Consider the following 18,610-nt stretch of genomic DNA (forward strand, 5'->3'; position numbering starts at 1 on the left):
GTAGGCAGTTTTGGAGAGTGTAATTTGACCAGTGATTCTGACTCATCAATTTTATTAAATACTACACTGATTTGAAAAAAAAAAAAACCGCAACGCCGACGAGTAGTAGTGCGACATAACCGAAAGTTGGTAGGCGTGCTCCTGCATCTGAAAGATATTTATTGAAATTTCACGCCAGTAGCATAAGAAGAATGCAGATCAGGTTTGCTTTAAATATACGTTTTATCGGTCGTCAACGTCAGTTAGCTTGGGATTTGACGTGGTGAGATGATGTCAGTCAAGAATGCGCTTAAGGGGACAAAGACGTCACTATCAGCACCTCACTTGGATTGAGGTCGTGTAATTGGGCTGCGAGAAGTTGGATGTTCCTTCTGTGATACTGCAGAAGGACTTCGCAGGAGTGTAGCCACTGCACATCACTGCTGACAGCGGTGGTCACGAGAATGTACCATAGCACGAAGACCAGGCTCCAGGCATCCCCGAGTGGGAAGACCACCGTGTGCGATGTGTGGCTCTGGCGCATAGCACGTATTATGTCCTTAGCAGTAGTGTGAGCAGCAGTTGGCACCACAGTGATACAACAAACTGTTACAAATCTGTCAACTCAAGGATAGCTCCGAGCCAGACGCCCCGTAGCGTGCATTCCACTGACCCAACCCACGACTTCGATGGTGCAAGCGAGAGCTCATTGGAGAGCAGAATGGAGATCTGCTGTATTTTCTGATGAAAGCTGGTTCTGCCTCAGTGCCAGTGATGGCCGTGTGTTGGTTAGGAACTTGCCAGTTTAGGGCCTGCAACCGACCTATCTGCGTGCTACACACACTGGACCCACACCTAGAGTTATGGTCTGAGGTGAGGTTTCTTTGACAGCAGGAGCACTCTCTTGGTTATCCCAAGCACCCTGAATCCAAAACTGTACGTCGATATGGTAATGGAAATGCAGTGTGGCTAGGGCCTCCCACTGGGTAGACTGTTCGCCTGCTGCAAGTCTTCAGAGTTGACGACACTTCGGCGACTTGCGTGTCAATGGGGATGATGATGATGGGGATGATGATGATGGGGATGATGATGATGGGGATGATGATGGGGATGATGATGATGGGGATGATGATGATGGGGGATGATGGGGATGATGATGGGCATGCTGATGGGCATGATGATGGGCATGCTGATGGGGATGATGATGATGGGGATGATGATGATGGGGATGATGATGATGATGGGGATGATGATGATGGGGATGATGATGATGGGGATGATGATGATGGGGATGATGATGATGGGGATGATGATGATGGAGATGATGATGATGGGGATGATGATGATGGGGATGATGATGATGGGGATGATGATGATGGGGATGATGATGATGGGGATGATGATGATGGGGATGATGATGATGGGGATGATGATGATGGGGATGATGATGATGGGGATGATGATGATGGGGATGATGATGATGGGGATGATGATGATGGGGATGATGATGATGGGGATGATGATGATGGGGATGATGATGATGGGGATGATGATGATGGGGATGATGATGATGGGGATGATGATGATGGGGATGATGATGATGGGGATGATGATGATGGGGATGATGATGATGGGGATGATGATGATGGGGTTGATGGGGATGATGGGGTTGATGATGATGATGATGGGGTTGATGATGATGATGATGGGGTTGATGATGATGATGATGGGGTTGATGATGATGATGGGGATGATGATGATGGGGATGATGATGATGGGGATGATGATGATGGGGATGATGATGATGGGGATGATGATGATGGGGATGATGATGATGGGGATGATGATGATGGGGATGATGATGATGGGGATGATGATGATGGGGATGATGATGATGGGGATGATGATGATGGGGATGATGATGATGGGGATGATGGGGATGATGATGGGGATGATGGGGATGATGATGGGGATGATGGGGATGATGATGGGGATGATGGGGATGATGATGATGATGATGGGGATGATGATGATGGCGGTGGGGATGATGGTGGGGATGATGGTGGGGATGATGGTGGGGATAATGGTGGGGATGATGGTGGGGATGATGGTGGGGATGATGGTGGGGATGATGATGATGATGATGGTGGGGATGATGATGATGATGATGATGATGATGGGGATGATGGGGATGATGGGGATGATGATGATGATGATGGGGATGATGATGATGATGATGGGGATGATGATGATGATGATGGGGATGATGATGATGATGGGGATGATGATGATGATGGGGATGATGATGATGATGGGGATGATGATGATGATGGGGATGATGGTGGCGGTGGGGATGATGGTGGTGGGGATAATGGTGGGGATGATGGTGGGGATGATGGTGGGGATGATGATGATGATGGGGATGATGATGATGATGGGGATGATGATGATGATGGGGATGATGATGATGATGGGGATGAGATGATGATGGGGATGATGATGATGGGGATGATGGTGGGGATGATGGGGATGATGGTGGGGATGATGGGGACAATGATGATGGGGACGATGATGATGGGGATGATGGGGATCGGGATGATGATGATGATGGGGATGATGATGATGGGGATGATGATGATGGGGATGATGATGATGGGGATGATGATGATGATGGGGATGATGATGATGATGGGGATGATGATGATGATGGGGATGATGATGATGATGGGGATGATGATGATGATGGGGATGATGATGGGGATGATGATGGGGATGATGATGGGGATGATGATGGGGATGATGATGGGGATGATGATGATGGGGATGATGATGATGATGATGATGATGATGATGATGATGGGGATGATGATGATGATGATGAGGAAGATGATGATGGTGGTGGTGGGGATGATGATGATGATGATGAGGAAGATGATGATGGTGGTGGTGGGGATGATGATGATGATGGTGGTGGGGATGATGGTGGTGGGGATGATGGGACGATGGTGGGGATGATGATGGGGATGATGGTGGGGATGATGATGATGGGGATGATTATGATGGGGATGATGATGATGGGGATGATGATGATGATGGGGATGATGATGATGATGGGGATGATGATGATGATGGGGATGATGATGATGATGGGGATGATGATGATGATGGGGACGATGATGATGGGGACGATGATGATGGGGACGATGATGATGGGGATGATGATGATGGGGATGATGATGATGGGGATGATGATGATGGGGATGATGATGATGGGGATGATGATGATGGGGATGATGATGATGGGGATGATGATGATGGGGATGATGATGATGGGGATGATGATGATGATGGGGATGATGATGATGATGGGGATGATGATGATGATGGGGATGATGATGATGGGGATGATGATGATGATGGGGATGATGATGATGATGGGGATGATGATGATGATGGGGATGATGATGATGATGGGGATGATGATGATGATGGGGATGATGATGGGGATGATGATGGGGATGATGATGGGGATGATGATGGGGATGATGATGATGATGATGATGATGATGATGATGATGATGATGATGATGGGGATGATGGGGATGATGATGGGGATGATGGGGATGATGGGGATGATGATGATGATGATGATGATGATGATGATGATGATGGGGATGATGATGATGATGATGATGATGATGGGGATGATGATGATGATGATGATGAGGAAGATGATGATGGTGGTGGTGGGGATGATGAGGATAATGATGATGGGGATGATGATGATAGGGGATGATGGGGATAATGATGGTGGGGATGATGATGATAGGGGATGATGGGGATGATGATGATGGGGATGATGATGATGGGGATGATGATGATGATGGGGATGATGATGATGATGGGGATGATGATGATGGGGATGATGATGATGATGGGGATGATGATGATGGGGATGATGATGATGATGGGGATGATGATGGGGATGATGATGATGATGGGGATGATGATGATGATGGGGATGATGATGATGATGGGGATGATGATGATGATGGGGATGATGATGATGATGGGGATGATGATGATGATGGGGATGATGATGATGATGGGGATGATGGGGATGATGATGGGGATGATGATGGGGATGATGATGGGGATGATGATGGGGATGATGGGGATGATGATGGGGATGATGGGGATGATGATGGGGATGATGATGGGGATGATGGGGATGATGATGATGATGATGGGGATGATGATGATGGAGATGATGATGGGGATGATGATGATGGGGATGATGATGATGGGGATGATGATGATGGGGATGATGATGATGGGGATGATGATGATGGGGATGATGATGATGGGGATGATGATGATGGGGATGATGATGATGGAGATGATGATGATGGGGATGATGATGATGGGGATGATGATGATGGGGATGATGATGATGGGGATGATGATGATGGGGATGATGATGATGGGGATGATGATGATGGGGATGATGATGATGGGGATGATGATGATGGGGATGATGATGATGGGGATGATGATGATGGGGATGATGATGATGGGGATGATGATGATGGGGATGATGATGATGGGGATGATGATGATGGGGATGATGATGATGGGGATGATGATGATGGGGATGATGATGATGGGGATGATGATGATGGGGATGATGATGATGGGGATGATGGGGATGATGGGGTTGATGATGATGATGGGGTTGATGATGATGATGATGGGGTTGATGATGATGATGGGGATGATGATGATGGGGATGATGATGATGGGGATGATGATGATGGGGATGATGATGATGGGGATGATGATGATGGGGATGATGATGATGGGGATGATGATGATGGGGATGATGATGATGGGGATGATGATGATGGGGATGATGATGATGGGGATGATGATGATGGGGATGATGATGATGGGGATGATGATGATGGGGATGATGATGATGGGGATGATGATGATGGGGATGATGATGATGGGGATGATGGGGATGGGGATGATGATGATGGGGATGATGGGGATGATGATGGGGATGATGGGGATGATGATGGGGATGATGGGGATGATGATGGGGATGATGGGGATGATGATGATGATGATGGGGATGATGATGATGGGGATGATGATGATGATGATGGCGGTGGGGATGATGGTGGGGATGATGGTGGGGATGATGGTGGGGATAATGGTGGGGATGATGGTGGGGATGATGGTGGGGATGATGGTGGGGATGATGATGATGATGATGGTGGGGATGATGATGATGATGATGATGATGATGGGGATGATGGGGATGATGATGATGATGATGGAGATGATGATGATGATGATGGGGATGATGATGATGATGGGGATGATGATGATGATGGGGATGATGATGATGATGGGGATGATGATGATGATGGGGATGATGATGATGATGGGGATGATGATGATGATGGGGATGATGGTGGCGGTGGGGATGATGGTGGTGGGGATAATGGTGGGGATGATGGTGGGGATGATGGTGGGGATGATGATGATGATGGGGATGATGATGATGATGGGGATGATGATGATGATGGGGATGAGATGATGATGGGGATGATGATGATGGGGATGATGGTGGGGATGATGGGGATGATGGTGGGGATGATGGGGACAATGATGATGGGGACGATGATGATGGGGATGATGGGGATCGGGATGATGATGATGATGGGGATGATGATGATGGGGATGATGATGATGGGGATGATGATGATGGGGATGATGATGATGGGGATGATGATGATGATGGGGATGATGATGATGATGGGGATGATGATGATGATGGGGATGATGATGATGATGGGGATGATGATGGGGATGATGATGGGGATGATGATGGGGATGATGATGGGGATGATGATGATGATGATGATGATGGGGATGATGATGATGATGATGATGATGATGATGATGGGGATGATGATGATGATGATGAGGAAGATGATGATGGTGGTGGTGGGGATGATGATGATGATGATGAGGAAGATGATGATGGTGGTGGTGGGGATGATGATGATGGTGGTGGTGGGGATGATGGTGGTGGGGATGATGGGACGATGGTGGGGATGATGATGGGGATGATGGTGGGGATGATGATGATGGGGATGATTATGATGGGGATGATGATGATGGGGATGATGATGATGGGGATGATGATGATGATGGGGATGATGATGATGATGGGGATGATGATGATGATGGGGACGATGATGATGGGGACGATGATGATGGGGATGATGATGATGGGGATGATGATGATGGGGATGATGATGATGGGGATGATGGGGATGATGATGATGGGGATGATGATGATGGGGATGATGATGATGGGGATGATGATGATGGGGATGATGATGATGGGGATGATGATGATGGGGATGATGATGATGGGGATGATGATGATGATGGGGATGATGATGATGATGGGGATGATGATGATGGGGATGATGATGATGATGGGGATGATGATGATGATGATGGGGATGATGATGATGATGGGGATGATGATGATGATGGGGATGATGATGATGATGGGGATGATGATGATGATGGGGATGATGATGGGGATGATGATGGGGATGATGATGGGGATGATGATGGGGATGATGATGATGATGATGATGATGATGATGATGATGATGATGGGGATGATGGGGATGATGGGGATGATGGGGATGATGGGGATGATGATGATGATGATGATGATGGGGATGATGATGATGGGGATGATGATGATGGGGATGATGATGATGGGGATGATGATGATGATGGGGATGATGATGATGATGGGGATGATGATGATGGGGATGATGATGATGATGGGGATGATGATGATGGGGATGATGATGATGATGGGGATGATGATGATGATGATGGGGATGATGATGATGATGGGGATGATGATGATGATGGGGATGATGATGATGATGGGGATGATGATGATGATGGGGATGATGATGATGATGGGGATGATGATGATGATGGGGATGATGATGATGATGGGGATGATGATGATGATGGGGATGATGATGATGATGGGGATGATGGGGATGATGATGGGGATGATGATGGGGATGATGATGGGGATGATGATGGGGATGATGGGGATGATGATGGGGAAGATGGGGATGATGATGGGGATGATGATGGGGATGATGGGGATGATGATGATGATGATGGGGATGATGATGATGGGGATGATGATGATGGGGATGATGATGATGGAGATGATGATGATGGGGATGATGATGATGGGGATGATGATGATGGGGATGATGATGATGGGGATGGGGATGATGATGGGGATGGGGATGATGATGATGGGGATGATGATGATGGGGATGATGATGATGGGGATGATGATGATGGGGATGATGATGATGGGGATGATGATGATGGGGATGATGATGATGATGGGGATGATGATGATGATGGGGATGATGATGATGGGGATGATGATGATGATGATGGGGATGATGATGATGATGATGGGGATGATGATGATGATGGGGATGATGATGATGGGGATGATGATGATGATAGGGATGATGATGGGGATGATGATGATGGTATTGGGGATGATGATGATGATATTAGGGATGATGATGATGATGATGGGGTTGATGATGATGATGGGGATGATGATGGGGATGATGATGATGATGATGGGGATGATGATGGTGGTGGGGATGATGGTGGTGGGGATGATGGTGGGGATGATGATGGGGATGGGGATGGTGGGGGGGATGGGGATGATGATGGGGATGGGATGGGGGGGATGATGATGGGGATGATAAGGATAAGGACAACACCCTGTCCCTGAGTGGAGAAAATCTCTGACCCTGCCGGGAATCGAAACCGGGCCGTTAGGTATGACATTACATTGCGTTGACCACTCAGCTACCAGGGGTGGACCGTCAATCTGGTGATGTGACATGCTGTCGTGTCAATCACGAACATGATTCCAGGGGGTGTTTTCCAAAAGGATAACGCTCTTCCACATAACGCTGTTGTAGCCCAAAATCCTCTACAAGGCATCGACATATTGCCTTGGCCTACTCGGTCACCAAATCTGTTTCCAGTCGAACACGTATGGCATATCATCGGACGACAACCCCAGCGTCACTCATAACCAGCACTAACCGTCCTAGTATTGATCGACCAAGTGCAGTAGGCATGAACTCCATCCCACAAACTGACATCCGGCACCTGTACAACACAGTGCATGCACGTTTCCATTCACCAATCTAGCTGTAAAACCGATTGTTAGTGTACCAGCATTTCACATTTGTACTGGCTTATCTCGCTCTTACATTAACCTGTGCTCTTGCAATGTTAATCACTTAAATATATTACCTAGACAAATATATTCCTGAAATTTCATGACTTTGCATAATTATTTTTTGGTGCTTCGATTTTTTTTTCCTGTCAGTGTACAATCGCAGCACTAAGTCAGATGCAAGATGTCTTCCTTTCGGAACTGAATACTAACAAACAAACATTACTCAACGTTTTCGTTTGCAATTTGTAAATCCAAGATGGCGTCAGTGATATAGTCAACCTGCAGCCCAGGGTAACGTACGACGGAAAGTAAATACCTCGGAGTAGTGAAGCGACTCAAATCACTTAATAAAGGCAAGTCTTCTGGTCCAGACTGTGTACCAATTATGTTCCTTTGGGAGTTTGCTGATGCATTAGCTCCATACTTAATCATATACAACCGCTCGCTCGACGAAAGATCCGTACCCAAAGACTGGAAAGTTGGGCAGGTCACACCAATATTCAAGAAAGGTAGTAGGAGTAATCCACTAAATTACAGGTCCATATCGTTAACGTCGATATGCAGCAGGATTTTAGAACATACATTGTGTTCGAACATTATGAATTACCTCGAAGAAAACGGTCTGTTGACACACAGTCAACATGGGTTTAGAAAACATCGTTCCTGTGAAACAAAACTAGCTCTTTATTCACATGAAGTGTTCAGTGCTATTGACAAGGGATTTCAGATCGATTCCGTATTTCTGGATTTGCGAAAGGCTTTTGACACTGTACCACACAAGCGGCTCGTAGTGAAATAGCGTGCTTATGGAATATCGTCTCAGTTCTGTGACTGGATTTGCGATTTCCTCTCAGAGATGTCACAGTTCGTAGTGATTCACGGAAAGTCATCGAGTAAAACAGAAGTGATTTCTGGCGTTCCCCAAGGTAGTGTTATAGGCCCTGTGCTGTTCCTTGTCTATATAAACGATTTGGGAGACAATCTGAGCAGCCGTCTTCGGTTGTTTGCAGATGACGCTGTCGTTTATCGAGTAATAAAGTCATCAGAAGATGAAAACAAACGCAAAACGATTTAGAACAAATATCGGAATGGTGCGAAAAGTGGCAGTTGACCTTAAATAACGAAAATTGCGAGGTCATCCACATGAGTGCTAAAAGGAACTCGTTAAACTTCGGTTACACGATAAATCACTGTAATCTAAAAGCTGTAAATGCAACTAAATACCTAGGTATTACAATTACGAACAACTTAAATTGGAAGAAACGCATAGAAAATGTTGTGGGGAAGGCTAACCAAAGACTGCGTTTTATTGGCAGGACACTTGGAAAATGTAACAGACCTACTAAGGAGACTGCCTACACTACGCTTGTCCATCCTCTTTTAGAAAACTGCTGCGCGGTGTGGGATCCTTACCAGATAGGACTGACGGAGTACATCGAAAAAGTTCAAAGAAAGGCAACACGTTTTGTATTATCGCGAAATATGGGCGAGTGTCACAGAGATGATATAGGATTTGGGCTGGACATCATTAAAAGAACGGCGTTTTTCGTGCGACGAAATCTTCTCACGAAATTCCAATCATTAACTTTCTCCTCCGAATGTGAAAATATTTCTTTGACGCCGACCTACATAGCGAGGAACGATCACCACGATAAAATAAGGGAAATCAGAGCTCGTACGGAAATATATAGGTGTTGATTCTTTCCGCGCGCTATACGAGATTGGGATAATAGAGAAATGTGAAGGTGGTTCGATGAACCCTCTGCCAGGCACTTAAATGTGATTTGCAGAGTATCCATGTAGATGTAGAACAGTGAGACGACGCCTGGCAGACAACCTCCGAGGTTAGGCAGCAACAAGGAAACCACTGTTGCGCCCTGTTTACAAGAAGAAAAGGCTTTAGTGGGCTAAGACACACAAATATTGGACAGTGGCGGATTGGGAAAGAGTCTTATTCACTGATGAATCCAAGTTAGAAATATTTGGAAGCAAACGCCGTCATTTTTTACGCCGTTTACTGCATGTACGCTTGAATCCTCGAGCGTAATTCCAACTGTAAACCATGGAGGTGGTTCTGTGATGGTATGGGGATCCTTTGAAGGGAATAAAGTCGGGGATTTGGTGATAATAGATGGAAAAATGGACCAAAAGGATTATCATGCCATTCTCCAGAGACATGCTAAGACATGTGGTTTGCGTCTGATTGGGAGAGGATTTGCCTTGCAGCAAGAAAACGACCCGAAACATACGTCTCGCTTGTGTCAGAACTATACCTATATGAAGTCTCTAGAGGTTCGTAAAATATGGAATGGCCGCCCCAATGCCTTGATTGTAACCCAATCGAGTTGCTATGGGATGAATTGGACAGGAGGATCCGAAAACGGGAAATCATGAGAGGGTCACAATTGTGGGAGGTCCTGCATCAAGAATGGAGATTCATTCCAACTGAAACCTTGGCAAAACTGACGCAGTGCATGCCGAGTGTGTGCAAGGCAGTGATGAAAGCAAAGGGAGGCTACCTTGGGAAATCGAAAATGTAATGGTTGTATCTTCAAATGGTTCAAATGGCTCTGAGCACTATGGGACTTAACATCTGTGGTCATCAGTCCCCTAGAACTTAGAACTACTTAAACCCAACTAACCTAAGGACACCACACACACCCATGCCCGAACATCGTTAGGTGTAGGGAGTGCCTATATTGTTGGCGACACCCCAAATCGCTTTCGGCTTCCCGACCAGTGTTCGGTTTATACTGCGGAGCTTTACGCTGTTCTCCAGGCTGTCCACTACATCCGCCGCCATCAGCGGATACAGTACGTTATCTGCTCTGATTCTCTCAGCTCTCTCCTCAGTCTCCAAGCTCTTTACCCTGTGCACCCTCTGGTCCACCGGATTCAGGACTGTCTGCGCTTGCTCCACCTGGGGGGCGTCTCGGTGGCGTTCCTCTGGCTCCCGGGACACGCTGGTATCTGTGGGAATGAGGCGGCCGATATAGCGGCCAAGGCTGCAGTCTCTCTTCCTCGGCCAGCTATTCAGTCGCTTCCCTTCACCGGTCTACGGAGCGGTTTATGTCGCAAAGTTGCTCATTTATGGCATGCGCATTGGTCAACACTTCCCCGTAATAAATTGCGGGAAGTGAAAGCCCTTCCTTGCGCTTGGACCTCTTCCTCCCGAACGCGTCGTCGGGAGGAGGTAATTTTAGCTAGACTCCGGATAGGGCACTGTCTTTTTAGCCATCGACATCTTTTAAGCGGCGATCCTCCCCCACTCTGTCCCCACTGCTTTCAGCTGTGGACGGTAAGACACCTTTTAATTGAATGCCCCTATTTTACTCCTTTACGCTCCCGTCTACAGCTATCGCCTGATCTATCGTCGATTTTAGCAGATGACTCGCGCTCAGCCGACCGCGTTCTCCAGTTTATTAGTGACAGTGAAATGACGTCAGTCATTTGAAGCTTTTTTTGGGGACAACCACCCCCTTTCTGTAGTGGATTTTAAGCATTCCTTCTATTTTTAGTTTCTCCAATTTTATGACTTTGTTCCCATTGCTGCTGGTTTTCAATTTCGGTTTTTTACTGTCTTAAGTCACGGGCTGGGCGCTAATGACCACAGAAGTTTTGCGCCCTAAAACAAAAAAAAAAAAACAAAAAAAAACAAAACACACCCATGCCCGAGGCAGGATTCGAACCTGCGACCGTAGCGGTCACACGGTTCCAGACTGAAGTGCCTAGAACCGCACGGCCACACCGGCCGGCGATTGTATCTTCCTGTGTATTATTTGAGCTTAATAAACATTTGTAAAACAACAAAATGCATTTTATAACGTATTTCCTTTCCATTGTCTGTAATTACTAGGTGTTTCCAAAGTTATGGAGGGTAGTGTACAACCGCTCATGACGCTGTTGTTTCTCGACGTCAATGATACTTTTCAACCAGATAATGAGCCAGGAGTATGATGAAGTGGTTCGAGAAACACAGTGGCAATTCCAATTGATGTCCTTGCACCTTAACTCCTAAAACCTTAACACAATCGAACACATCTGGAATGTGATTGAGCAAGGCATCAGAGCTCCTCAGAATTTATGGTAATTAGGTGACCTGTGTGTGCAGATGTGGTGTCAACACCCTCCAACAAATGTGATTTGCAGAGTATCCATGTAGCTGTAGGTGTAGATAAATACGCTCACGTGAGCTGTGGATTCTAAAATTTGCTGATGAAGCTCCATATTTGTAAAGTAATAAACGAACTGTTGGTGTATCTCAAGAGGGACTGAAACAGCTGCTGCTCCTAGTCACAGAACTTATAAAACTCGAAGGGTTTGGTGGGGGTCCAGTGGAGACGTTAATTGCTTGGTGGCGTGCGCTTAATGACAGAAGACGACGCGGGGGAGGGTGGCGTGCACGTGGCTCCCACGTGCCCGATCGATGGGAGTCGCTGTCTGTCCACATCTTCCGGACAACGCTTTTCATTCCGACAGGGCTATCTGGCAGCGCCATGCCATAACCCGGCCCACAGGTCTGTGAGGGCACTGGCACCCGAATTGTTCGCCAGATGGCGAAAGCGACTCCTCCACTACACATGATGTTACTTCAGGCTTTTCCGGTGGTGCTGTTAACGTTAGTTGTGCTATACTGACCCAATCCACGTACTTGCCTTCAATGTTATTATCTTATTCCGCGAGCGCAAGGTTTAGCATTACTCTAAAATACACTACTTGCCATTAAAATTGCTACACCACGAAGATGACGTGCTACAGACGCGAAATTTAACCGACAGGAAGAAGATGCTGTGATATGCAAATGATTAGCTTTTCAGAGCATTCACACAAGGTTGGCGCCGGTGGCGACACCTACAACGTGCTGGCATGAGGAAAGTTTCCAACCGATTTCTCATACAGAAAGAGCAGTGGACCGCCGTTGCCCGGTGAAACATTGTTGTGATGCCTCGTGTAAGGAGGAGAAATGCGTACCATGACGTTTCAGACTTTGATAAAGGTCGGATTGTAGCCTATCGCGATTGCGGTTTATCGTATCGCGACATTGCTGCTCGCGTTGGTCGAGATCCAATGACTGTTAGCAGAATATGGAATCGGTGGGTTCAGGAGGGTAATACGGAACGCCGTGCTGCATCCTAACGGCCTCGTATCACTGTAACGGATCGTGCAGCCACGTCTCGATCCCTGAGTCAACAGATGCGGACTTTTACAACACTACAACCATCTGCTCGAACAGTCCGACGACGTTTGCAGTAGCATGGACTATCACCTCGGAGACCGTGGCTGCGGTTACCCTTGATGCTGTGTCACAGACAGGAGTGCTTTCGATGGTGTACTCAACGACGAACCTGGGTGCACGAATGGCAAAACGTCATTTTTTCGGATGAATCCCGGTTCTGTTTACAGCATCATGATGGTCACATCCGTGTTTGGCGGCATCGCGGTGAATACACATTGGAAGCGTGTATTCGTCATCGCCATACTGGCGTATCACCCGGCGTGATGGTATGGGGTGCCATTGGTTACACGTCTCGGTCACCTCTTGTTCGCATGACGGCACTTTGAACAGTGGGCGTTACATTGCAGATGTGTTACGACCCGTGGCTCTATCCTTCATTCGATCCCTGCGAAACCCTACATTTCAGCAGGATAATGCACGACCGCAAGTTGCAGGTCCTGTATGGTCCTTTCTGGATACAGAAAATATTGGATTGCTGTCCTGACCAGCACATTCACCATATCTCTCACCATCTGAAAAGGTCTGGTCCATGGTGGCCGAGCAACTGGCTCGTCACAATACACCAGTCACTACTCTTGATGAACTGTGGTATCGTGTTGAAGCTGCATGGGCAGCTGTACCTGTACACGCCATCCAACCTCTGTTTGACTCAATGCCGAGGCGTACACCCAGAGGTGGTTGTTCTGGGTACTGATTTCTCAGGATCTATGCACCCAAACTGCGTGAAAATGTAATCACATGTCAGTTCTAGTATAATATATTTGTCCAATGAATACCCGTTTATCATCTGGATTTCTTCTTGGTGTAGCAATTTTAATGGCCAGTAGTGTAAATATATCGTCTGAAGCCGCTACATCTCTTTGCGACAAGAACCATCTTATTTTCCACATTAGTCATTTGAAGTACATGTTCCGAAAGGATGGCTCTCGTGCTGAAGACATCGAGGCTGCCTCACCCAGTTGCCGAGATACAAATTACTCTGTTTTACATCAATGGGGCAAATTGAAAATTGGAATACGACCGGGATTCGAACCGGGTGTCCTGCTTACAAGGCAGGCGCGCTGTTCACCACGCCGTCCGTTCAAAGCGGTCACCACAACCGCGAGGACTACTTCAGCGAGCCCCCTATCAAACATGAAGGCTTAACTTACACCATACTCTACAAATGTAGTGTCCCTGCCCATTAGCCGGCATCTCGCCGATTCCCATAAGAGTTAGAGTTGGGTGAGCATCTACACTAAAGAACTTAATGGCCGTCATCACCTTAATCATATACACCTCGTGATCAAAAGTATCAGCTGAATGACTTAAAAGTTCGTGGCGCCCTCCATCGGTAATGCTGGAAGTCAGTGTGGTGTTGGCCCACCCTTAGTCTTGATCACAGCTTCCACTCTCGCAGGTATACAAGCGTAACGTAGGCAGTCTCTAAAGTAGACCTGTTATTCCGCCAATAAATCGCTGTCTATGGTTTGCCTTCCACACAACATTATTAATGTGATCGTTCCAATTTAAACTATCTGTAATTGTAATCCCTATGTGTTTAGTTGAATTTACTGCCGTTAGATTGGACTTATCGTGTAATCGAAACTTAGCGGATTCATTTCAGTACTCACGTGGATGGATTTATACTTTTCATTACTTACTCAACTGCCACTTTTCGCACCATACAGATACCTTCTCTAAATCGTTTTGCAATTTGTTTTATCTCTTGACTTTACATGACGGTAACTCACAGCATCATCTGAAAACAAAATAAGAGGGCCCCTAATATTGCATCCTAAATGGTTTATGTAAATCAGGAACAGCTACGATTTATAAGACATCTTGTAGAACTCTAGATACTGCTTCAAAACAGAAGAATGATTAGAATTTAATTAGATGTCTCTTGTGAGGAACGTAGTCAAAAACCTTCTGAAAATGTAAAAATACGGAATCAGTTTCACATCCCCTGTCGACAGGACTCATTATGTCGTCAGGAGAACAACTAGTAGTGTTTCACAAGAATGATATTTTCTGAACACCTGTTGGCTATTTGTCAACAGTTTTTTTCCCGATGTGATTCACAACTTTCGAGCGCAAATGTGTTCCAAAATCCTACTGGAAATCGATGATAGCGATATGAGTCTGTAATTCAGCGGATTACTCACATTTTCTTTCTTGGATATTGGTGTGACCTGTGCAACTTTCCTGTCTTTAAGTACTGATCTTTCGACGAGCGAGCGGTCGTATGCGATTCCTAAGAATGGAGCTATGATATCAGCATACTGTGAAAGGAACCAGACTAGTATACAGTCTGGACCGGAGGTGATTGTTGCTTCGCTGCACCGAGAATACCTTTTTCTAAGTCACTCATGTTGGCAGTTTTCCTTAATTCGACTTGCGGAGTATTTACTTCGTCTTCTTTGGTGAAGGAACATCAGAAAACTGCGGTTAGCAACTTTGCTTTAATGGCTCTGTTATTCACAACACCACTATTGTAATCGCACAGTGAAGGTCTGATTGCGTCTTACCGCTGATGTAATTTGCATACGACCAGAATCTCTACATCTACATCGATACTCTACAAATCATATTTACGTGTCTCGCAGCGGGTTCATCGAATCACTTTCAAAATAATTCTCTGTTATTCCATGCTCGAACAGCGCGCGGAAAAAACGAACACCCATGTCTTCCCGTGCGAGCTGAGATTTCCTTTATTGTAATGATCGTTTCTCGCTTTGTAGTTTGACGTCAACAAAATATTTCCGCATTCGGAGGAGAAAGTTGGTTTTGAAATTTCTTGGGCATCCCGCCGCAACGAGAAACGCCTTTGTTTTAATTATGTCGACCCCCCAAACCCTATATCATGTCCGTGACCCTCTCCCCTGTTTCTCGATAGTACAAAACGTGCTGCTCTTCTCCGAACTTCCTCGATGCACTCTGCTGATGCCACCTGGTAAGGATCCCAGATCGCGGAGCAGTACTCTAAAAGATGAGGACCGATCGTAGCGTAGGCAGTCTTTTTAGTAGATCTGTTACATCTTCTAAGTGTTCTGCAAGTAAAACGCAGTCATTGGTTCGTCTCTACTACAACGATTTCTGTGTGTTGTTTGCAATTTAGGCTGTTCTTATATGTAATTCCTAGGCATTCAGTTCAATTTACGGCCTTTAGATTTGACTGACTTATTTTGTAACAGAAATTTAACAGGCTCCTTATAGCAAAAATGGTTCAAATGGCTCTGAGCACTATGGGACTTAACATCTATGGACATCAGTCCCCTAGAACTTAGAACTGCTTAAACCTAACTAACCTAAGGACATCACACAACACCCAGTCATCACGAGGCAGAGAAACTCCTTATAGCTTTCATTTGGATGACCTTACACTTTTCATTATTTAGGGTCATTCGCAAATTTTCGCACCATGCAGATACCTTATCTGAATCGTTTTGTAATTGATTTTGGTCTTCTGATTACTTTACTAGAAGATAAACGACAGCAGCATCTCCAAACCATCTAAGACGGCTGCTCAGATTGTCTCCTAAATCCGTTTATATATATATATATAAAGAACAACAAAGGGCCTATAACACTAGCTTGGGGAACGCCAGAAATCATTTCTGTTTTACTCAATGACTTTCCATCAGTTACTACGAACTGTGACATCTCTGGCAGGGAATTACGAATCTGGTAGCATAACTGAGGCGCTATTCCGTAGCCACACAATTTGATTACAAAACGTTGGTGAGGCACGGTGTCCAAAGCCTTCTGAAAGTCTCGAAATATGGAATCAATTTGAAATCTTTTGTCAATAGCACTCAACACTTCGTATGAGTAAAAAGCTAGTTTCACAAGAACGATGTTTTCTAAATGTGTGTTGGCTGGGTGCCAATAAACCATTCTCTTCGAGGTAATTCATAATGTTCGAACACAGTATATGTTCCTAATTCCTGCTGTATATCGACGTTCATGATAAGGGCCTCTAACTTAGTGGATTGCTCCTATTGTCTTTCTTGAATACTGGTGTAACCTGTGCAACTTTCCAGAGTTTAGGTACGGATCTTTCGTCAATTGAGCGGTTGTATATGATTGTTAAGTACGGGGCTATTGCATCAGCATACACTGAAAGAAACCTAATTGGTATACAGTCTGGACCGGGAGAGTTGCTTTTATTAAGTAATTTAAGTTGCTTCGTACTCCGGGGATATCTGCTTCTAAGTTACTCGTGTTGGCAGCTGTTCCTCATTCGAATTGTGGAGAATTTACTTCGTCTTCTTTGGAGATGACGTCATATATCTTGAACTACGCCTCGTACTATGATAGATTTCTGTAGTAGAATTTGACGGCATATGTGAATACGGTGTGAAAAATTAGTTAGTACACAAAAGTAATGAATTTAAACGTCATGCATGATGCGGCAGTTTCTCACGCAGCTCATCGTTTATGACGTCATTTTTCAGGAACTATCATAGGTAGGTGGTTCTTACCCCACAGCGTTTGTTGCCTCTCAGTAAGGGATATGTGTACAAAGTTTGGCTGAAATCGGCCCAGTAGTTTAAGAGGAGACGTGGAACACATACACACTTACAGTAGATACATTTTCATATTATGTATGGATTTAATGTAAATGCTCCATTATTGCTTAGACCTCGATCGAGATTTTTCTGACCACCCTCTATGTACAAATTTTCGTTGACTATGGAAACTTAGATTTAGAGACGAACCACCCGGGCTGGACAGAACAAAGCCGAGTGTACATCTACTAGGGAGTTGCGTGCACTGAAGCACGAAAACAGAGTGGCGTGTTTAGCTTCCGGGCCCCGCAAGTTCACCAAACTCGGGACGACACACACACACACACACACACACACACACACACACACACACCTTCCCGCCTGTCTAGGGACGAGAATAATCACGCGGGGCGTACCGCAGGGACAGAAAACAAAAGTTCCGAAAAGTTGAGCCGTAATTGCGAGACCGTTTGTCAATTCGGCCAGCGAGGAGAAACGGGCGTGAGAGCCAGTGGATGAACGAGGAATTTAAACAGGGACACGAGGAAGAGTAGAAGG

At 45.8% G+C, this 18,610-nt stretch overlaps 1 protein-coding gene across 1 annotated transcript in view; it reads right to left on the minus strand.

Annotated features, from left to right (window-relative positions):
- Nucleotides 1-4,853: 4,853 nt before the first annotated feature.
- Nucleotides 4,854-18,610, minus strand: part of LOC126106746 (putative protein TPRXL) — a gene marked incomplete at its 3' end in the record, with an annotated part of 154,690 nt that continues 140,933 nt past the window's right edge. Inside the window, exons 4-6 of the mRNA XM_049913120.1 lie at nucleotides 5,713-5,824; nucleotides 5,342-5,488; nucleotides 4,854-5,179 (exon numbers count right to left, since the gene is read on the minus strand). Coding sequence (XP_049769077.1) covers nucleotides 4,854-5,179; nucleotides 5,342-5,488; nucleotides 5,713-5,824 — 585 coding nt within the window. The remainder of the gene's footprint in view (nucleotides 5,180-5,341; nucleotides 5,489-5,712; nucleotides 5,825-18,610) is intronic.

The sequence above is a fragment of the Schistocerca cancellata genome, chromosome 10 (assembly GCF_023864275.1).
Source record: "Schistocerca cancellata isolate TAMUIC-IGC-003103 chromosome 10, iqSchCanc2.1, whole genome shotgun sequence".
NCBI lineage: Eukaryota > Metazoa > Arthropoda > Insecta > Orthoptera > Acrididae > Schistocerca > Schistocerca cancellata.